The sequence below is a fragment of the Choloepus didactylus genome, chromosome 17, assembly GCF_015220235.1.
Source record: "Choloepus didactylus isolate mChoDid1 chromosome 17, mChoDid1.pri, whole genome shotgun sequence".
Lineage (NCBI taxonomy): Eukaryota > Metazoa > Chordata > Mammalia > Pilosa > Megalonychidae > Choloepus > Choloepus didactylus.
This window is the reverse complement of record NC_051323.1, coordinates 63,978,393-64,001,040: the sequence shown is the minus strand read 5'-3', so window position 1 is coordinate 64,001,040 and position 22,648 is coordinate 63,978,393. Positions and strand designations below refer to the sequence as shown.

The following is a 22,648-nucleotide window of genomic DNA, read 5'->3' as shown; positions in this document are numbered from 1 at the left end:
GTAGTGCTCCCTTTAGTATTTCTTGTAGAGCAGGTATCTTATTCACAAACTCTCTCAGTGTCTGTTTGTCTGAAAATATTTTAAAATCTCCCTCATTTTTGAAGGACAGTTTTGCAGGATATAGGATTCTTGGTTGGCAGTTTTTCTCTTTCCGTATCTTAAATGTATCATACCACTGCCTTCTCACCTCCATGGTTTCTACTGAGAAATCCACATAGTCTTATCAAAGCTTCCCTTGTATGTGATGGATTGCTTTTCTCTTGCTGCTTTCTGAATTCTGTCTTTGTCTTTGATATTTGATAATCTGATTGTTAAGTGTCTTGGAGTCAGTCTACTAAGATCTGTTCTGTTTGGGGTATGTTGCACTTCTTGGATCTGTAATTTTATGTGTTTTGTAAGTTATGGAAAATTTTCAGTGGTTATTTCCTCAGTTATTCTTTCCGCCCCTTTCCCCTTTTCTTCTCCTTCTGGGACACCCATGACACATATAGTCATGTGCTTCATGTTGTCCTTCAATTCCCTGAGACCCTGCTCATATTTTTCCATTCTTTTCTCTATCTGTTCTTTTGTGTGTAGGATTTCCAATGTCCTGTCCTCTAGTTCATGAATCCTTTCTTCTGCCTCTTCAAGTCTGCTGTTGTATGTCTCCATTGTGCTTTTCATCTCTTCTATTGTGCCTTTCATTCCCATAAGTTCTGCCAATTGTTTTTTCAAACTTTTGAGTTCTTCCTTATATTCACTTGATGTCTTTATATCCTCCATCTCTTTTGCCATATTTTCCCTCAACTCATTGATTTGATTTTTGAATTGAATCAGCATATTTGTTGAAAGATCTTTAATTAGATGTTTCAAATCCTATATCTCATTTGCGGTATAAGTTTGTTCCTTTGCACCATATCTTCATTTTTCCTAGTATGATTCTTAATTTTTTCTTGTCTAGGCATCTGGTTTCCTTTATTACCCCAATCAGATTTTCCCAGACAAGGCAGGCCCTGGTCTCAGGACAGTGTAATCTATATCAGGTTTCCCTGAGGATGAGACCCAGCAGGTTATCATACTTTCCTGTGAGGCCTCAAGACTCTGTGCTTTTCCTATCCTGCCCAGCGGGTGGCACTTTTCAGCCCACAGCTCCCCACCAGTGTAAAGAAGTGTGGTGCCTTTAATTCTCAGTGTGGACCCTGTCCCAGCCAGGGGCCAAGGGTGTCAGAAGCCAAGCTTAAGCTATTTCTTTTTTTTTTTTTTTTTTTTTTTCCCCAGGCCCTGGGGTCTGAGGGAGGGCTGCCACTTGAGCTGGGCCCTGCCCCCTCTTTTTTAGGGAAAATAATTCCTTTAGGGAATTATCTCCTATACTTGAGTTTTCCTTTGACTACTTAACTCTACCCTTGCCTGGGTCAGTGCTGACAATTGAAAATGCCTAAAGCTTTCTCTAATGAGCTAGTTAGAATCAGAGGGAAAAAAAAAGGAAAAAACAAAAGAAGTCCCCTTTTCAGAGCTAGTCCCCAGCCCTCCAGTTTACCAGGCCAGAACTGGAGTTGGTACCCAGTTCCGTGTGCCCTTTTTCTGGCAACACAGCCTTTTTCCAATATTCTGAGCTCAGCCAACTCCAAAAGCCTCTGTTTTTATTTATTTTGTTTTGTTTTCAGTTAGCCCTGCCTCCTCTCTGCCAGGAGAAGCCTTTGGTTCCTTTCCTACTTGCTCCAGGTTTATCTGTGCTTGTAGCTTGTATTCAGTAGTCCAGATTTGTTAATTAATACTGCAGTTGGAGCTAGGTAGAGGTACATTCCCATGCTCCTGGCAGGGACTGCTTCTTGTTCCTACATGTTCCAAAAGAGCCTGCCATACTGGTGGGGGAGGGGCACCAGCGCCACAGTTTGGGGAGCTTTACTGACAGTTCTGTGCTGCGATCTCAGCTGTTCCACCCATTCCAAACTGGTGTACGATGTTGTCCAGTCACAGAAGTCCCCCTGACATTTGTCTCAGACTATTTACTAATGGTTTTTGGCTATTTGCTAGTTATTCTAGGGTACTAACTAAATCTCACACCTCCCTATGCTATCATCTTGCCCTGCCTCCCTATATATGAGTTTTGATTTTTTCAAATTTATGATTTCTGATTTTTCTTCATTTTATATCCTAGAGTTTTATTTCTCCCAGACTCAGAACTTATGCCTTCTTAGCTGACTGCATTGAATCATTTCTACATACTGTAGAATAGAGGTAGCTCATTATAGCAAAAGAAGTTCTCTGCTTGGAATTAAAGCAGTTCTACTTGGACTGGGGTAAGCATACCCCAGGGCCTGCAAGAGATTTGCAATATGGGTGGTTTCAAGTGAATAGATTTCTTGTATCCTGGTCTCAAAGGTTTTAATTTCTGGATTCTTTTTCTTAAAATTGATTTGCCTCATAATATACTTCTATTCACACTAGTTACTTACTTCTCCCACTTTACAAAAGAAAAGAATCTCAATCTGTATTACTCCAGGACATCAAACAAAGGTATTAATCAAGACTCCTTAAACTTAGAAGACTTCCAAATCGTTCTCTGCCTTATGTATTTTCTTGTTAAGGATGAAGTGTGGCTCTGGAACTGTGTTGGATGTTCTATATTTCGTTATACGACAGAGTTGGAGACTGGTGGGAGTGGTCACATCAGCTTTCCTTTTAGGACTTTGCCTTTTTCATCACCTAATTTCAAAAGAATCCATGCTTTTTAAGGGAGAATCCTGTGAGAGCAAAGCAAAGAAAGCATTAGTGAGAAATGGTGATCATGGTGAGTGTGTGTTAATGGGTGTTCTAGTTTGCTAATGCTGCTGGAATGCAAAACACCAGAAACGGATCGGCTTTTATACAAGGGGTTTATTTGGTTACAAGGTTACAGTCTTAAGGCCATAAATAAGTATCAACAATCTGGTACCTTCACTGGTGGAAGGCCACTGGTGTTGAGAAAACCTCTGTTAGCTGGGAAGGCGCATGGCTGGTGTCTGCTCCAAAGTTCTTGTTTCAAAATAGCTTTCTTCCAGGATGTTCCTCTCTAGGCTTCAGCTCCTCAAAAATGTCACTCTTAGTTGCTCTTGGGGCATTTGTCCTCTCTTAGCTTCTCCAGAGCAAAAGTCTGCTTTCAAAGGCCATCTCCAAAATGTCTCAGTAAGCTGAAGCTCCCCTCTCAGTTCCAGTGCATTCTTCAAAGTGTCCCTTTTGTCTGTAGCAGCTTGCTCCTTCTTTCTGATCTTATGTAGTGTTCCAGTAATTTAATTCAGACCCACCCTGAATGGATGGGCCAACACCTTCATGGAAATTATCCAGACAGAGTCATCACCCACAGTTGGGTGGGGCTCATCTCCATGGAAACACTCAAAGAATTACAATCTAATTAACACTCATAGGTCTGCCCACACAAGATTACATCAAAGATAATGGCGTTTGGGGGTCATAATACATTCAAACTAACACAATGGGTTTGTGACTCTGTGAGCCACTGAGAGGTCAAGCAGCTTGCCCAAGGCTACGTAGCCAGGCAGTGATTTCACCCGGAGCTGAATTCGGGCAATCTGGGTCCACAGCCAGCATTCTGACTCTATAATATGTTCTGTTATAGGTTTATTTTGAAGTATATCTTGAAATACTTATTCAAATTACAAATACAGCCAATTTATTGTAGTTTATTCAAATTATTGTCAATCCTAATTTTATTTCATTTTATATGTTTATTTTAAATCTTCTACCTTCTATTAACAGATACCATGTAAATGCTAGTTGGACTAGTTTTTTAAAGCAATATACTTCTTTTCTCTTTCATTAAATACAGAGTAAAAGTTGATTATTTCTAACTAAATGTAGTTATTTCTGATGTTTTATACTTGATTTCTTTTTTTAATTGTTGCTAAAAATGTTATATTTGTATACAAGTACATAACATACATTCAGCAAAGGAATATGTCTCACTTTATAAATAACTTTTACTTTGGGCTACACATTCCAATGCATTGTTACAAACTAAGTTTTGAGTGACAGCATATAGATTTAATATCTTTTGTTTGTAACTTGTAACCTTACAGTGGATATATTAAGTATATTAGAGCTTATTCATTTGAATTAAAAAAATGAAGCAAGACTTTTTCTGGCAGAAAACCAATCTGATTGGACTGGTTTGACAGTGAGGACTGGCTTTGCCAATTAAGCTGGGTGGATACTTTCAGTAAATTGAATGGACTAAATCTGCAGCCATTTGGGGAAATTGATTTGACAGCTGATCTATCATTAAAGTAGATTTTAATACTCAAACAATGTGATTTGGAACATATAACTTGTAAGGAGTTCAAATAATCAGGGGTAGACATTACTGTGGCAATTACCTTGACTTATTTAGGTGGAAAAGATTTCTTAGCATATACTTTTTTTAAAAAAGCAGACCCCAAAGTAGAACATAGACCTATAATTACTGCTGATCCCTGACTCAGTCTAGCAGTAAGATACAAGCAATAGTTGAAAAAAAAAAGAAGAATCATCAAAATTTGTATAATAATAACTTAATCCAGAAGTAAGAAAATTTTAACCTTTAGAGATTTATGGATTCAGAAAGTAAAACAGATTTAAAGTTTCATGTTAAATATGCATTTTAATTACAGAGAAGTATGGTTTGATGATCACTTAGATTTAAGTATTTAAAATATCTTACAATAGGATAAAATTCTGTGGTGAAAGTGAAATGGAAATAGTTCAAGGAGAGAAAAGAAGGATGTAAAATTGCCAACTGTTAAAAATTGGGTTTTGGTCGGTATCAAATCACTATGGTATTTTGATTCCATTGTGCATATTTAAAAGATTTAATGGTTTTTTTTTTTAAGTTATAATATTAAAATATGCTAGAATATTTAACCTCGGTAAATATTTAAACATTAAAAAATGAAAAAGTTTAGATAGCAACCTAAAAAATGTGGAATGGAGTTTTGCAATTGGCTGGCTCTTTGACCTTGGGTCAATTACTTGTCTTCTCTAGACCATATTTCCTCACCTGCCTACCTAACAGGGTTTAGGGGAGGATCATGTGGGGCAGTCTTTATAAACACACTTTACAAGATGTAAAATGTCATGTGAATGGAATATATTACCGCACGTTTTGAATCAGCTGTGCCCTGCTCGTTCTCTGCTTAGACAGCTGAGGTGTTTTTCCTGTGGCATTCCTACCCATAGGAATTCCTACCATTTCACGACCACCTGCATTTTCATGAAACACAACTGATGCAGCTCTCCGTTGTTCTGTCTTTGCTTTTTAGCGTTTCTCATATTCTTCTATTAGGATTAGTGGTATTCTACTACATCTTTTATTTAACAACTTGAGTGCAGATAATAGAGGTTCTTAATATGGCATCCTAGAAGTGCTTCAAGGTGTTTATGAATCCTCCAAAACTGCTTGCAAAATGTCGTGTACATGCAACTGTGATGATACTGTGAACCACTGATTGTATACTTTGGATGGACTATATGGTGTGTGAATATATCTCAATAAACTTGCTTAGAAGAGAAAAACCGAAAAAAAAAAAAAAAAAAAAGAGTATATGGGACCTCCCCCTAAGTATTTCCTACAACTGTAAGTGAATATAAATTATCTCAAAATAAAAGATTTTAAAGTTCCCTATAAAAAAAAAAAAATGTCATGTACATGAATGTCTCCTGGAGAGAGGGGTCCCATAGCTTTCATCAGATTCTTAAAGGCATTTGAGTATGTGAACTAAAAAACAATTAAACGTAGTTAGAGGCGAGCAAGGTCACTGTACTCTGGAGGCATATTCCAGTCGCAGTTTGTTCAGGGTGTCTTTCCACTGCTAAAATGGAGATATATTGAAAGGTACAAAGGTACATCTGCTTCTAAAATTCCAAGCAAAATTATAAATTCTTAGATCAGGCTTTTTAGCTTGAAAACATCTTTCCTATATAGACATATAGGAAATCTATGTGAATATATATAGAGAGAGAGAATAGTCATATTCATCCTGTGATTGTTTCGTATTTATAAGTTGATGGTACTTTGCATTTCAGTTTGAAGGGAGGAAGTACTGTGAACATGATTTTCAGATGCTTTTTGCTCCTTGCTGTCATCAGTGTGGTAAGTTTTACTACTGAATATGAAATAAAAAGTAAGTTTCAAAATAATTGAAATCGTTTAACACTATTAAAGTAACAATGGTAAAATTTTTTTGATACTCATTATAAATAACTATTAAGAACTTTATCAGTCCTCTTCCCTGTTAATATATAGCAGACTGGAAGAGTATCAAAACCAGAAGGAATTGGTTTTTAAGGACATCTTGTTTAAAGGTATTTAGGGACTAATTAGGACTTCTGTTGATTTATCTTTTGGAATGTTCTTTTCCCCTGTTAATGCAACCTTCATCTATTTGCTTTTGGAATTGCCAGGAAAGAGATAAGAAGGAAGACAATCAGTTCTTGACTCACTTGCCTTTTAGCCACTTCACTCCTTACTAACAATCTATTAGAAGGTTTCCAGAGATTGGAGAAACCAAGTAGAACATTCTAAAGGTTTTTTGAAAGAAGAAGTTAAGTATGGGTCACAGTGAAATGTACTGTGGATTTCAATTGTTTGTGTCAATGACCAGAAATAACCCAAAGACATTCAAAAAAGCCCAGTACATAGTTTGAAAAAGGAAAGCCAAGATTGAGAAATGTGTTGTCAGCTCAAAAATATGGCTGTACAATAAAATCCTAGGGCTCAGATTAAATAAAGGCATTTTTTTTTTCCCCTAATGAAGTGCTTACTCTGGTAGACACACACACAAAAAACTCATATTTGTGAAAAAAGGTTTAAACATTTTTTTTCCTAATGTTTTCTTCCTTATTGCTTAAGTAATAGGTGCCACACTGGACGTCCTATATATGCTATTTTCCCACAGGTGAATTCATCATTGGCCGAGTTATTAAAGCCATGAATAACAGCTGGCATCCCGAGTGTTTCCGCTGTGACCTCTGTCAGGAGGTTTTGGCAGATATTGGGTTTGTCAAGAATGCAGGGAGGTAGGAGTTTTTCATCCTCATTAGATGTGGGTGGATAAAGTGACTGTTTCAGGATCATGCATATTTCTCTTCTGACAGTGTAGGGCAGTGCTCTAAGAAGCTGAATTTAGAGTATAGGAACTCCTGGACTTCAGTGATTACCTGATGCCTTCTAGGAAAATACCCTAGAATTTCCTTGCGATAGAGCATGGCTGCTAAGCATACCTGGGCCACCAAATGGGAGCCAGGTAGATAGATGGAGTTTCTCAAAAATCAGGCAGATTGTTAGAGTTGAAATAAATATTTACAGTGTTATTTTTGCAAATAGTGTTTATACCTTTAGACTTTTTAAAAGCTGAATTTTAAGTATCACTTTGGTTTTTATTTATTTGTCATCATGTTATGGGTAATGCAGCCTAAGTCAGAAGGATATTTAAATAATTTTTCTTGTTAAAAAAAAAAAGCTTTATTCTGATCTATTAAGCATAGCAGTGATTTTTTTTAAAGCAGTTGTTTCTTTAACTCTTCAGAGGTAGAGGAAGCACGAGTATTTTTAATTAGTAGGAAAAGCCCTAGATTTTAAATTTAAGTTTCTAATCAAGTGTTACTCTGTTTAGACATCTCTGTCGCCCCTGTCATAATCGTGAGAAAGCCAGAGGTCTTGGAAAATACATTTGCCAGAAATGCCATGCCATCATTGATGAGCAACCTCTGATATTCAAGAATGACCCTTACCATCCAGATCATTTCAACTGTGCCAACTGCGGGTATTATGATTTCTTTTCTTTTTCTTATTTGCACAAACAGTGGAAATGAAGTAAGAGATTGCATTTATCTATGTTTCCATTACTCCAGCAAACCAAATTGTTTTTCTCCAACTTTTAATTTGGAAAATTTTAAACCTACAGAAAACCAAGAAAATAATACAGTGAACACCTGTATAACTTTACCTAGTTTCACCAGTTAACATTTTGTCACAGATAAGTGGGTGTGCAGCTCATGCTGTCCCTTGTGCAGTGTGTGTGTGAGTAGCAAGCAGGAAGCAGACATCATAACCCTCAGATTTAGCTCCTGAGAATAAGGATATTCTCTGATAAAATCATACTTAAGAAAATTATGTATAATCCTAAATATCATTAAATATCAGCCCTTATTAAAATTTTCCCAATTATTCCAAAAACTGTCTTTCATCACTGTTTTTCCAATACAGAATCCAATTTTAAAACTTTGTTAAAAGCCTTATCTCTGTACATACATAATTTGTACATTTGTAATAATTAGGGTATCTTAAAATATCTTAAATTTCATTTATTTAATTTTGCTTGATTTATATATAAAGAGAACTTTTTTCTTCTTCAGAAACTCATGATGAATTGTTAGGGTATGTTTTTCTAAATATGCTATCTAGTATAAAAATGTAATGGAAAAAGATACATTTCTATAGTTAACGTGAGTTTATATGCAAAATTATAGTACGGAGGCAGGAGACAGGGGAGCCTAAGATTAAGAAAATAGTTTTATGATTTAAGTACAGCTACCTTACCTTGTTATTGAATTATCAGTTTGTACCTTATCTAGTTTTCTTGCCTCTCCTCCTTCTTGTGGGACTTTTTTTGTCCTTTTTTCATTAGCATGTCTCTTAGGTAATTATTTAAAACAGATGAATTTCAAACCAGTCTATATGCCTGATTGTGACCATTTCTGGCTAAATATTTAATGATTCAGGAGACTGAAAATAATAGCTAATTTAAGCATTTGAAACAGGAAAATTCTGGGAATTTCATTTGTTTATTTTTTTATTAAACCTATAACTGTTCTTAACAGTTTATAAAAGTTTAAAAAATTATAGGTGGAACTAGTCTCCAAACTCCTCAGTTAGTTTGGAAAGGAATATCAGTGCATCTGCCCTGAGAGCTGTTACTATTCTCCTCTACCTTTTTTAAGGAAGACAAGTGGACAAAAATATAATGTGATAATATGGTAAGGAAATGACAGATAGAACCAGTGTAATGATATGTATCTGACTTATTCCTGAATCTTATCATTATTACATTATATTGATGTTTTGATTGGAATCTGGAACCCATTCAAGCCTATTAATTCAGGTTACTCTGATCACCTCTAATGAAAAAATGGTATCAGGAATAGCATTAGTGATACCTTTAAAAACCTTCTAAAACGTGTGTTAGCCAAACTGGTTGCCTGTTTTTATCTCTCTTGGTGTATTATTCAGTGGGGTTTCTTTCTCACTGACAGAAAGGAGCTGACTGCTGATGCCCGGGAGCTGAAAGGGGAGCTGTACTGCTTGCCATGCCACGACAAAATGGGTGTCCCCATCTGTGGTGCCTGTCGACGGCCCATTGAAGGGCGCGTGGTGAATGCCATGGGCAAGCAGTGGCATGTGGAGGTCAGTTTTAAATGGTTCGGGTGTGCTTGGCAATATTAGTAGAGTCTAAAGGTTTAATATGGGCATTTTAATGGCAATTAATTTTGTAGAAAATTAAGAATATGAACTAGACTGCTTTTGTGATCTCTCAGTAATGATACAGGATGTGCACTTTTGTTTTTAAATCCTTTCTAAGACAAGAAACCTCATGGTCCATGTCCAGCAGCAGGCCCTCCCTTACGCTACTAAGATTTTCATCTCTTTGCAAAGTGGTTCATCAAAGGCTTACACCTGAATTACAACCGTAGAAGTATTGGAGGGGTGACCTGTGGCCAAATGAAATGACTACTTCAAACTTTCATGGATCTTCTCTGAAGATATTTTAATTTTGGAGTTTTACTTAAGTAAATAACTAAGATATGGCAATTGAAAAATGAAGTCTGAATTCTACACATGGAAATGGCTAAAATGGGAAATTTTGTGTTACGTATGTTACCACAGTAAATGCTTACAAAACATAATGACCTATAGCAATTTTTTTCAGCATTTTGTTTGTGCCAAGTGTGAAAAGCCATTTCTTGGACATCGCCATTATGAGAGGAAGGGCCTGGCGTATTGTGAAACCCACTATAACCAGGTATCAGTTATGCTCACTGGATACCAGATCGACTTTTATGAATTTGAGTTTATCAGTATTTTAGCTACAAAACAATCTCCTGGAAAAATGTAGATTGGTCTGTAGATATTTGCTTTTAGCTTTTATTTGGAAACAGTTTCAGACTCACAGAAAAGTTGCAAAATAAAAATAAAAGGAATATTTGTATACCCTTTACTCAGATTCACCATTTGCTTCATCATTCGCAAGCACTTTCTTGTTCTGTCTATAAAAATACACATATATTTATGTACAAATATATGTATACATATATGTATGTATATACAATTTTTTTCTGAAGCTTTTGACAGTAAGTTACATATATCATGGTTCTTTACCCCTAAATAGTTTAGTGTATATTTCCCACGAATATAGAAATTCTCTTATTTAACTGCAGTACCATTATTAATATTGATATAATACTTCAATCCATTGGCCATATTCCAATTTTGTCACTTGACCCAATAGTGTCATTGTAGCATTATTTTTCCCATTCCAGTACTAGATCCAGTCTAACGTTTTCATGTCTCTTTAACCTCCATTAATCTGGAACATTTCCAGAGCCTTTCTTTGTTTTTTTACAACATTGACATTCTTGAAGAATACAGAATCCTTTTCCATCCCCATGTTTTTAATAGAATGGTTCTCATTTTGGGTTTGTCTGTGTCTTCGTGAATGCATTGAGGTTATGCATTCTGGACTGGAATGCATAATTGCATAGGGGATGTTTGTCCTTCTCAGCATATCCCATCTGAAGGCACACAATGTCCGTCTCTCCCTCACTGGTGATCACCCAGTCAAGTTGTCATCTTATGTCTCTGCTGTATAATTACTGCTCTTCCCCCCTTCCCTTGCAACTAATAAGCAACGTGTAGGCACTGACCTTAAAACCGTGCAAATATCCTGTTCCTCATCAAAATTCCCTATGGATTTAGCACCCCTGGATGATTCTTGTCTGATCAGGTCTTTACTCTGAAGGTTGCAAAATGGTAATTTTCCACCTCACTCCACACTTAGGTGACCTTCAGCATTCTACTGTAAGCAATATCCCTTCTCCCACATTTATATGTTTATTTATATATCTATTTTTACTAGTATGGGCTCACAAATTCATTATCACACTTAATTTTGGTGCTGAGATTGTCCTCTAGAGAGATTTTTTTCTTAAGTGATGAAAAGTAAATTATTTTAATTGTAAAATGGAAAAACTAGCCAATCAACTTGTACTAATTTTCTCTAGTTACGATAAATTCTGGTTTACCAGAATTTCAGAAAGAACTGAAATTATATCACATAATCAGTATTCTAAAACTTCGTTCTAACACATCTTGAACTTTTACTTTTTTTTTTCATTTCCAGCTATTTGGTGACGTTTGTTTCCACTGTAACCGTGTTATAGAAGGTGATGGTAAGTATCTGTGTGGATTTTATATGACACCATTTTGACATGAAAAGAACTTGGGTAATGTGAAAATTGACAGAGGTCCATGATTGCTATTTTTAATGTGATGATTATCAGTTACTTTTTCACTTTATTTGGCATATTTCCCAAGCAAACAATCTCTAGCAGTGAAACTATAGTTTCTTAAGAGTTGGGTTTGTTATTCATTTATAATAGTATTTTAAGCTCATGTTAAGCATTTCAAGTTCAGTCTAAGGCTGTGACTCAAAATGCAGATTCTGTATATAATACCATGTTTCTCATGGAATATGACTCCCGGGGAGGAATGTAGACCTGGCATCGTGGGATGGAGAACATCTTCTTGACCAAAAGGGGGGTGTGGAAGGTAATGAAATAAGCTTCAGAGGCAGAGAGATTCCAAAAGGAGCCGAGAGGTCACTCTGGTGGGCACTCTTACGCACAATTTAGACAACCCTTTTTAGGTTCTAAAGAATTGGGGTAGCTAGTGGTAGATACCTGAAACTATCAAACTGCAACCCAGAACCCATGAATCTCGAAGGCAATTGTATAAAAATGTAGCTTATGAGGGGTGACAGTGGGATTGGGAAAGCCATAAGGACCACACTCCCCTTTGTCTAGTTTATGGGTGGATGAGTAGAAAAATAGGGGAAGGAAACAAACAAACAGACAAAGGCACCCAGTGTTCTTTTTTACTTTAATTGCTCTTTTTCACTTTAATTATTGTTCTTGTTATTTTTGTGTGTGTTCTAATGAAGGTGTCAGGGATTGATTTAGGTGATAAATGTACAACTATGTAATGGTACTGTGAACAATTGAATGTACGATTTGTTTTGTATGACTGCGTGGTATGTGAATATATCTCAATAAAATGAAGATTTCAAAAAAAATAGATTGGGGTGATGAATGCATAACTCTATGATGGTACTGTGAACAGTTGATTGTACACCGTGGATAATTGTATGGTATGTGATTATATCTCAATAAAACTGAATTTAAAAAAAAATCTGTTAGCCACTGGGAAAAAAAAATAATAATAATAATTCCATGTTTCTTTCAAGTAATTATCATGGGTTCCATAGGCATAGGTTGGTGGCTGTGGACAGTAGGAATGTAGCTGGGATTCCTTCCATCCAAGCTCTAGACTGCTTGTCTTGTTGTGGAGTCTCATCAACTACCCAGAGCTAGAGAATTATTACACTAGAAATGCTGGAAACTTTTATTACAGGTGGTGTCCTGCAGATCTGGAGACCTGTTTCTATTTCAGTTCTCTGGAATTATAAAACTTGGAAACTATAGGGGAATGTTTATTAGTAACAGTTCAATCTGCTATGGTAGTTGGGAAGGGTAGCTTTTAGCCTGCTGATGCTAAAATCTGGCAGTTATCTGTGGGCATTTCTAGCACGTATCAGCCTTGTACTGTGGTGATTAGGCAGGGCTGATTGACTGGAACAGAAAGGAAGCAGCTGTGTTTGCTAATAGTCCCTAACACAATTCTGCCAGAAACTTCCTGGCAAAGTTTTAAGCATTCCTGTTTTCAGCATGCTTTATGGCTCTCGGCAGACATCACCTAACTCAGGAAATACTTTCTGAAACACAGCCCCAGTGCAATTTGCAAAAGGATTAGTTCAGGAAGACAATGTTTAGTGCCTTTGAAAATAAAACTTACTCTCTCCTACGTGAGACAGTTGCCACATGAAAGAACTGTCAAAGGAAGCTATTTTGTTATAGTCAGCTTTGGAAGAAAGAATCCTATAGGCGAACAAGTTAATTCTGGATTTTAGAAAATTATTTCTAGTTCCTATTTCTCCATCAGGTCAATGGCAGTAGGAACAGAAATTAAGTAGGAGCACACCAGTATGTAAGCACTGTGCCAGGATAGCAAATCTGAGCAATATAAAGATGTTAAACATACACTGGCATTGTCCACTGGAATGAGGGGACATACTCTTTGGTGTAAATACATGGTACATACTGTTTATATTCCTGATAAGAAACTCAAAAGAAAGAAAAAAATTGTAACTAAAAGCGATTGATTCAGTAAACCATTAATTGATGGCACTGAGCTTTTTATCTGTGTGATTCTTTTTCTAGAAGATCTCTTGAGAACCTCTTTGAAATGTCATGGAAATACCTTTAGTTCTCTTTTACAGTTGGTAATTTAAGTACCCCTACCTCTCAGAGCAAACAATGTATTTTTATGTGACCAAATCTCTTTCCTCTTTCTTTAGTGGTTTCTGCCCTTAATAAAGCCTGGTGCGTGAACTGTTTTGCCTGTTCTTCCTGCAACACTAAATTAACACTCAAGTAAGTTCTACAGTTTGGTCCACTGCGAATCCTAAGACCAAAAACTTTGGGTAACATTTTTTTAAATGTTCCTAGAATTTAAAAAAGGGAGAGAAATATTTGATTCCTTATTTCTTCTTTCTGTTCAGGCCTTCTGAAAGTAAAGTTTCTTCCTTTAATTGTTCCCTGTTCTTTCCTTTATTTCTTCTTTGTCCTGCTCAAAGGGATAAGTTTGTTGAAATTGATCTAAAACCAGTCTGCAAACACTGTTATGAGAAAATGCCGGAAGAATTTAAGAGGCGGCTTGCCAAACGAGAGAGAGAAGCAAAGGATAAGGACAAGCAGAAAAAGAAAAAGCCAGTCTGTTTGTAAATTTTTCTGTCCCTTCTGTCATCATTTTCACTACTTTCTTCTTCGGTTAGTCATTTGGAATATGCTTCTGTTCTGTTTCTTTTTCCCTTTTTGGGGGGGTGGGGGACATATATTTGTAGCTTTCAGAGATTGAAATACAAGAATTTGTTATGTGTAGAGTTGGTTCTTTTGCATAAATATTAAAACTGTAAAGCTAAAATAAGTAAGGTCTGCACTTGTGTTTCACCTATTTTTCTTAATCTGTAGAGTACCCTCCTTTTTTTTTTCAATCAATATGGTACAGATATCTTTTTTTTTTTTTTTAGTGGATTCAAGGGAAAGAATTTCAATCTTTTAATAGGTGGTAGGAAAAGTTTTGAAGTATTTTTGTGTGGTAAATGGAGCTTTAAAAATCCTAGTCTTTAGTTTCTTTGACTAAAATTATTTCATTGACAAATTCCAACTGTTATTTGATGTGTTTTAAAATGTACTTTAAGTTCTCTGTTAAGTTAAATCCTTCTCAGGGTGTTTCATATCTAAACAAAGATTGTAATAAGGTATCTACAATATTTGGTATAAATATGTAGGCTTTCATAAACTGCCCATATGGTGCTATTTTTTAATTAATTTCCATGATGTCTTCAAATTCTATTTTGTTCCTGATTTTTATGGAAAGTATTTGAATCTTTGAAATTCTCTTGAATTCTAGCATGATTTTCCCATTTTTTCTCCCATAATTTCCATTATGTTTTGAGCTCGAAAAAACATTTTCTTGTTGCAGTTTTCATATTTCTCGTGAAAAGGAACTGAAATTCAAATATAATATTAAAACTATGGGACATCTCTCTGAAAGCAATGATAATCTATTTCTTTCATCAAAAAATGACAATGTTAATAACTTTTGTTCTAAGAAGACTTAGGAGAAATATTTCATTCAGTAGTGCTGTTTAAATCCAACTTCCCTCTTGAAGCATTGTTTCGCCAATTGAAATGTAACATCATTTCATTTACTAGCACGTGAAAAGCACCTGGAAAATTATTTCCATTGTGGTGCTTTAAAATAAAAGATTTTTCATTTTAAATGTTAACTTTATTAACATTGTTCTATTAAAATTATTTGAAGCCTATAGTCTTCTAAATTAATATACTCTTAAAATACATTAAAAATTATATCAGATTTTTACCATTTTTCATAGGTGACAATGTACCACTAGACTTGTTCATCACATGCCTTTCTAAATGTAATTTTGTAGAAAATGAATAGATTATGAAGTTGTGTATTAGATTCCAAAAGTAATATGCTAATGTCATTATCTATTGGAAATGCATTGCAGATGGTCAGGAGGCCATCTGAAAAGTTGCCTTTTCCAGACTGTTTTACAAGTAAATTGATAATGTGTGTTGCTCTTACTTTTAAAAAGAAGAGTTAGATTCTCTTTACAGCTACCATTTACAAAGTAACCATGAATGATTTGGTTACATTCGTGTTTTTTTAAGAGTGATTAAAAAGTTTTTCATATCACCCTTCTCAACCTTTTTGTCAGACAACCAACTAAAATATTAACCCATATGACTTAAGGTAAACATTATTTTGTTGGTGGTGGGAGGCAAGCCATTTTATACTAAGAAAGATGAAACTGCAAAGCTACCTAATTTAAAATACTACTTAAGATGATTTTGCCTCCAATTAAGGAAGGATCATTCACATTACAAAAATACAATTTGTTGCTTTAAATAAATTTATTCTTTAAAGTGTTCTCGTGGCACTTTATATTATGATTGACTTTACTCACCTTAATCATATTTACATTAGATTTCCTGTATACTTAGCACTAAGTAAAATGTAATATATATTTTGTCTTCTACAGATTTATAAATTTACAAGGACATATTTTTTCAAATATTGTGAATTTATGAGCAGAATTGAGATTAGAATTACAGTTCTTTGGTAACATAAATATAGATGTCATCATATAGTGTCTTCATCTATTTTGGTAAAATTCTTCACATTATTTATATGTCTATATTGAAAATGTTTCCACTAATTTCTTTTATTATTATCTTTAGGAATAAGTTTGTGGAGTTTGACATGAAGCCAGTCTGCAAGAAGTGCTATGAGAAATTTCCATTGGAGCTGAAGAAAAGACTTAAGAAACTAGCTGAGACTTTAGGGAGGAAGTAATTTCCTTTATTTTATTTTTCCTCTTCTATGCAAAGATAAGAAATTACCAAAGTTACTTGACTTGGTCCACCTTCAATTTAAAGTTAATCTCAAAACAGTTCACATGGAGCGGACCGACTTGAATGGTTTTCTTCATCATCTTTTTCTCATTAAAAAAAAGTTTGTGTGATCATATTTAAAACAGTTGAAATCAGGATTTGCCTTTGTTAACCTGTATCAATTTATTGACACACAGACTATGCTTGATAGCAAAAATCACATGGTTATATGTTAAATTTTAATTAAGGTCCAAAAAATTAAATATAACTTTTTAAACGTGGAAGTAAGGAGTCAGCTTTTACATGACTCAGTTAAAAAAAATAATAATAGAAACATTATTTTACTTAGTAAAGGAAAATTACTTCCAACTGCTGTGGGGGCAGATATGAGGAAGAAAACTAACTAAGAAAAGCAAATCTTGCATAATCTTGGTATGTTTATCAAATTTAATAGTTGTCAAATAGACATAACGCATTACGAAGACAAGACAAGAACTACTTGATTTTGTAATTTTTTTGTTAAATGCAATAATACTCTTAGTTTTATATTTTGCTCTTGTAAACCCTTTTCTTTATACAAATACTTAACACAGTAGTTATAGCTAGATAATGGTATGCCTTATTAAATTTTGTGCAAAAAAATTTATACCAGGTCTTTGAAAAATACAATATTAGACAAATGAAGTATTTTTAAATATATAATAGTAAATATGCTTCTAAGCTTAATGTCAAAGATGTAGTCTTAGAATAGGATATGAAATTAAATTTTATGTAGCTTGGAATGTATCACTTTAAAAAAACGATAAATGAACATATATTGGTCATATTGCCTTTATAACCATGCCAGTATCTGTGCTTTCTACAAATCAAATATGCCTTTCCTTTAGAAATCTCATACTTTAATCAAGAATTCTAGTTCTTTGGTACAATACCAACTAAAAAAAGTACATTAATTGAGACTTGTAAACCCAAATTCATTTATAACAACTGTGATTATATTAAAAAATTTTTTCTCTGATTTTTGGGGAGACCCATTAAAATTAATATCTGTCATCTTATTAGAGGAGAACGATGTTGATATGTGTTTCAGGTTTTCCATTTCAAATCTCATAATTGATTAGATTTTATTTACCATAAGTAGGTGTAAATGACACTTCTAAATTGGAAGAAGGATATTAAAATTGTCAATTTTAAGTCAAAAGTAGTGAGTTATTCTACTTTATGAAAAGTTTTACCCTGAAGTTTCTGGACCATTCTTTCTGTATAAGCTTGTTATGTAAAGTAAACTTTGTGGACATTTAAAGATGTTACTGCTGCTATGCTTCTTAAAAAGAAAATTACCAAGATGGGCTCCTAATGGGAAAAATATTGTTCCATCATAAAAAACATCTCAGGATGCCACCAGTCTGCCATTAAAATATTTGTATGCATGCGTTTTCTAAAAATCTTGTGCATGCACTTTAAAAAATAAATTGTTTCTCTTTTCAAATAATGTACAACCACTTTATATTTTAGTGTTCTTTTAGAGTTCAGAAATTATCGTAGATGACTGAAATGTATCAATATGTAGCTTAAGACTGTATATTCTTAATAGCCTAAAACAGTCTTTGTATTTGACAGTAAGAATCAAAATCCTTTCAGTGTGCCTTTGTCAGCTAATAAATGACCAGCAATGAAAACTTTTAAAGTATTTATTAAATATTATACTATCAGTATAGGCAAAATAGGGCAGCATTTGAAGTATAGATTCTTAATACTAAATTCTTATATATTCCTACACCAGAAATACAGAGCAGAAAAGCAAGCCTTTACCTGTATTCTTATTTACCTTGAAGATGCATAGACTGAACTCAGATGCTTTGCTCACATTTCTTACAAAGCTGGACATCTCCAGCCAGAAGGACCCCTGGTATCTTTACTCAGTCCTCTCTTAAAACATGAATTAGTGTATTTCGGAAGTTTGACTTGGTAGGCCCCTTTTATTTAGGGTAGTTTATTTAGGTACAATACTCTCTTCTTCCTAGGGGCATCATTACATTACAGAACTTCCTTCCTGTTATATGTGGGAAAGGAGGAAGAAGTTGTTAGTGTAATAGAAGACAAACTTGGTCTATTTTGTAATTTTTTTTATGGAAGTTGTCCTGGCTGCTGAAAAACTCAAGCTAGTAACCATTTCTTTGTTTAAAGTTCTACAAAACAATTTGAAGTAATTCATTGTCCTTACCTAATTTCCAAGAGCTCTTTTTCTTAGTTTACTATAACTGGAGAAAATGTCTGGGTAAAGTAAAACATTCTTTAGATCATGTTCCAAGCTTTATTAACACTGCACCTAAAAATAACAGGTTACCTTGCCTCACGCATTTGCCAAAATAGGCATTTCTAAGTTAAGGAAATTTTGAGGTAGGCTTACAGCATTCTTGTTGTATTTCATTTTAGATTGTGAGCTCAGTGGCAGGGACATTATCTCAACAATTATGTTTCTATAAAACAACCATGCAGTATACTTTTGGTGCTTAATAAATGTTCATAATTATTAATGATACCCTGTTGTGCATTGTTTAATTTGAATGGCTTTGAGACAGAATTGTGAGAACATAGGACAAACATTAAGAAAACAGTTTTAAACTTTTACTGAATATAGTTGTTGTTTTATTCCTGGAGCTCAATTTAAATAGTACTATATCTAAATCCTTATAAAAATATTTAATCAAACATTTTTCCTGTCTATAAAGTTCACAGTGCAATTCCCACAGATACTTTTTTATTTAATCCTCACAACTGTATGAGTTACTTATAATTCTTACCACTTCACAAAAGAATAATAAAGTGATGTTAAGTAATTCCTTCAAGGTTGCACAACTTAAAAGTGACATAACCAGGATTTGAACCCCAGTTCCTGTGATTCCAAATTTCTAAGTGTTTCTACTGCACCATGATGTCTATGCTGTTACTGTAGGGGGTGTGTACATGTATGCATATAGGAAAATTCAAGTATTCATAAACATAACATAGAAAGATTCATTATATGAATAAAAGAAAATGATCTGATTACTGTGTATAAGCCATATTTTAGAACCATCCACTATTGAGGGTAAATTCTGATGTTTGTTCAATTCTTAGCGAAGAAGATACGTGTCTTAATACAGAATTCTTTTATCAAACCCTGAATCGCTGTGTGCAGTGTGTATGGAAGATGTTCATTGCTAATGCTCTCTGAAGTTGTGTTCCCCTTCCAGGGCTCAATCCTTTCCCAGCTCTTCAGCATATTTAAATGCACAGATCCCTGAGGGTTCTGTCTGATTAGAGTCTTGCACTCTTCTTTCCCTTGGGAGGTGCAGAGCTTTGGTTTCCACCTGCCCAAGGAGACAGATAATTACAACCTAACATGGGAGGTATTGTAATGGGGCGAGCACAGGGTTTTGAAAGATTGCAGCAGTAGGACCTCCAGGCTCAGGGAAGGATGTGTCAGGGAGGCTTCTTGGAAGAAGTGAATCTTGAATAGAAGTTAGCTAGGCTAAGGAATGGTCATTCCAGGCCCTCTTGCTTTTCAAATATTCTCCATTTCTAAATTTCCCTTACTGGCATTACTGTCTATCCAGGTGTCCAAGCTACCAACAAGTTGACTTCTTTTCTTTCCTTCATCTTCCCCACACATCTAACTACTCCAAAATTCATCACTTTGACTTTGGAAAGCATCCAGAAACCTTTCTCTTCCTCCTTCTGACCTGCAACTCCTGCCTGCCTTCTTGCTATTCTCATTCAGTTCTGACTTCCAGACAACAGTCAGCTCTCTCTTGCTTATTAACCTCTGTTTGGCTCACAGGAAAAAAAAAAAAAAAGGCAACATAAGGGCCCATCTCTTTCCTATGGCATTCAAGGACCCCAGTGAGATCCCAACCTATTGTTAAGTCTGTTTTTCTTCTAGTGGCTAGTGCCATGCCCCACAGAATTGTCTTTCCTACATTCTGACTGGCCTGCTTATAATAAATAGACCCCTCTCAGCTCAAATTTCACCGCCTTCTACAAAGTCTTTCCTGAGTTCTTCAAACAAAACTAGTCACCGTCTCTTTGCTCCTCTAGTCCCTTGCTCTTACCTCAGTTTTTACCTGAGAGCAAGGACCGTGTTGTTATTTTATCTTTGTATCCTCCACTCCAGCCACATGTCCGTTCCCTGTAGGTGCTCCATTTTTCCAATGAATGAGGGAATAATTGAGCAATGTGCATTATACCTTTACCAGTTTTAAGTATTCTACTAAGCTATTGGAAGTTTTAAAGCAAAAAAACAATACAAAGGCTGCAGTCAGGGTTCTCTTTCTAAAATACAAATGTCATCCTTTGTTGCTTGAAAAATCTACTGTGGGAAATGCTTATAATAAATGTTAAAAGCAGGATCCAAAATCCTATACAGTAACCAAAATCCCTTACAGGATCATCATAAATATGTGCAAAAGGCATAAAAGAATATGGTGTAAATACAGCAAAGTGTTTTAAAAATGGTTTTTAAATTTGTCGTTTGGAGTTTTTCTGAGAGGGAAAAAGGGACTCTATTCAGATACTGTTTTTCAGTTTCCCAGAATAAATGTTACAGTAGAATAATGCTAACTTTATTTTTTGAATATGTTCTATTATGGGTTAAGTTTATATCCTACAGTATTATTTACAGCAATTTTTTGGCAATTTTTTTCCATAGATAGACCATAGATGAGCTAAAAGCAATTCCTGTTAAATTTTCATACATTCTAAATTAGTAAAGTTGAAAGTAAAGCTTTTTCAAATGTGCTCCAAATACTGTCTTATGATCTCCCAAATGTTAAAGCCTTTTGATGTGACAGGATCAAGTTGAAGACTTTACCTAAGGAATATCACTAATCTCCAGTGCAAGGGCAAATGACTTCTTAAATCTAAAATTTTATCAGGCAGAATGATTTATTCATTTACAGTACTAGAAATGAAAATCTTATTTATATGATCCAAAAAGAGAATTTTAATTACAAAAGTATTAGAGCCAAGCATTGTGGAAGGAGCAGTTTATTAAAAAGGTATTTCTTTGCCACATATCTGTAGATCATGTTGAATCCCATAAGAGGGATTATATTGGGTCAAAGGTATCAGCATTTGAGAGTTATTCAAGCTATTTTCCAGTTAATAATTCAACCCAGAGACCCCACATTTAATCAAGAGATACCGTTCTTAAACATTGTTCTCAATTCTGAAACTTTTACATGGATATTGTAGCTCTCAAGTTGTGAATTCCTTCAGAGGACAGCCATGGGCTTCCAATTTTGTGCACATGTAAGGAGACCTAAACTATTTGGGACTAAGCTTTTTCACAGGCAAAAATTAGCAAGTAAAAGCCTTAAAATAACCAAAATGTATAACCAAATGCATACCACATTCCACATACTTGAGTTTCTTTGACTCTTATCACCTGCTTACTCTGAATTTATGCATAATTCTAACAAATTTAGTGAGCTTGGTATACAAAGAAAAGCAGCAAAATAGAAGTGAGGGGAGAGTAGATTAGAAGTAAACAAATTCAAGAAACATGGAATGTCAGCTGTTGTCAGCTACCCTTATAAAGTAGTAAAACAGATAAACTTTCAGACCTGGCAAAGCTCACTGTTTACTAAAGGCCATTAGAAATGCCCGAGAATAATGTGGTAAGTCCCATCATCAGAAATATGACTGGCCACTGGGTGGCGCACAAATGGGACAGAACTGAATAGTCCCGGGGAAGGCTTTGAAAACTGAACTGGCTTTGGAACTACAGACCCAGGGAGGGATGGAACTAGTTGTTTGAACCTAACCAGGAAGATTGCCTGCTAAAACAAAGATATCTACAAACTCCAGATGATTTAAACAAGGCTTAGAGCCTCATAATATGTAAATCATGAACACCTGAAATCAGTGGAAAAATAGAAAGTGTTAATAAAGAAATAGAAGATTTAAAGAAGAATCAAATTGAAATTTTAGAATTGAGAAATATAACTATTACTAATTAGGCTCAATGGCAGAATGAACATGACAGGAAAGAGTCAGTGAGCTTACAATAGATCAATAGAAATCGTCCAGTCTTAACAAAGAAAATAAAGACGCATAAAAAATAAACAGAGCCTCGAGAACTTGTGGAACAGTAACAAAAGATCTAACGTTCATGTCAGTGGCATCCTAGGAGATGAGAAACAGTGTGGTGTAGAAAAAATTTTGTAGAAATGATGAAACCTTTCCACATTCCAATGAAAGATAAAAACCTACAGATTCAAGAAGCTCAGTGAGCCCCAAACAGGGTAAATCCCCTAAAATCCATGCCCAAACACATTTA

At 34.9% G+C, this 22,648-nt stretch overlaps 1 protein-coding gene across 9 annotated transcripts in view; it reads left to right on the top strand.

The window, feature by feature from the left end:
• LIMS1 (LIM zinc finger domain containing 1) overlaps positions 1 to 20,172 on the top strand; it is a 200,505-nt gene extending 180,333 nt beyond the window's left edge. For 7 of the 9 annotated variants that reach the window (XM_037806950.1, XM_037806951.1, XM_037806953.1 and 4 more), the window contains 8 exons: positions 6,037 to 6,103; positions 6,909 to 7,029; positions 7,626 to 7,775; positions 9,265 to 9,415; positions 9,939 to 10,031; positions 11,409 to 11,457; positions 13,701 to 13,776; positions 16,174 to 20,172. In XM_037806950.1, the coding sequence (XP_037662878.1) occupies positions 6,037 to 6,103; positions 6,909 to 7,029; positions 7,626 to 7,775; positions 9,265 to 9,415; positions 9,939 to 10,031; positions 11,409 to 11,457; positions 13,701 to 13,776; positions 16,174 to 16,288 (822 nt within the window). In that variant the 3' untranslated portion in view covers positions 16,289 to 20,172. Of the gene's footprint in view, positions 1 to 6,036; positions 6,104 to 6,908; positions 7,030 to 7,625; positions 7,776 to 9,264; positions 9,416 to 9,938; positions 10,032 to 11,408; positions 11,458 to 13,700; positions 13,777 to 13,979; positions 14,412 to 16,173 lie in introns of those variants that run through there. The other 2 variants (XM_037806955.1, XR_005212364.1) reach the window with 2 other exon arrangements.
• The last annotated feature ends 2,476 nt before the right edge of the window (positions 20,173 to 22,648 follow it).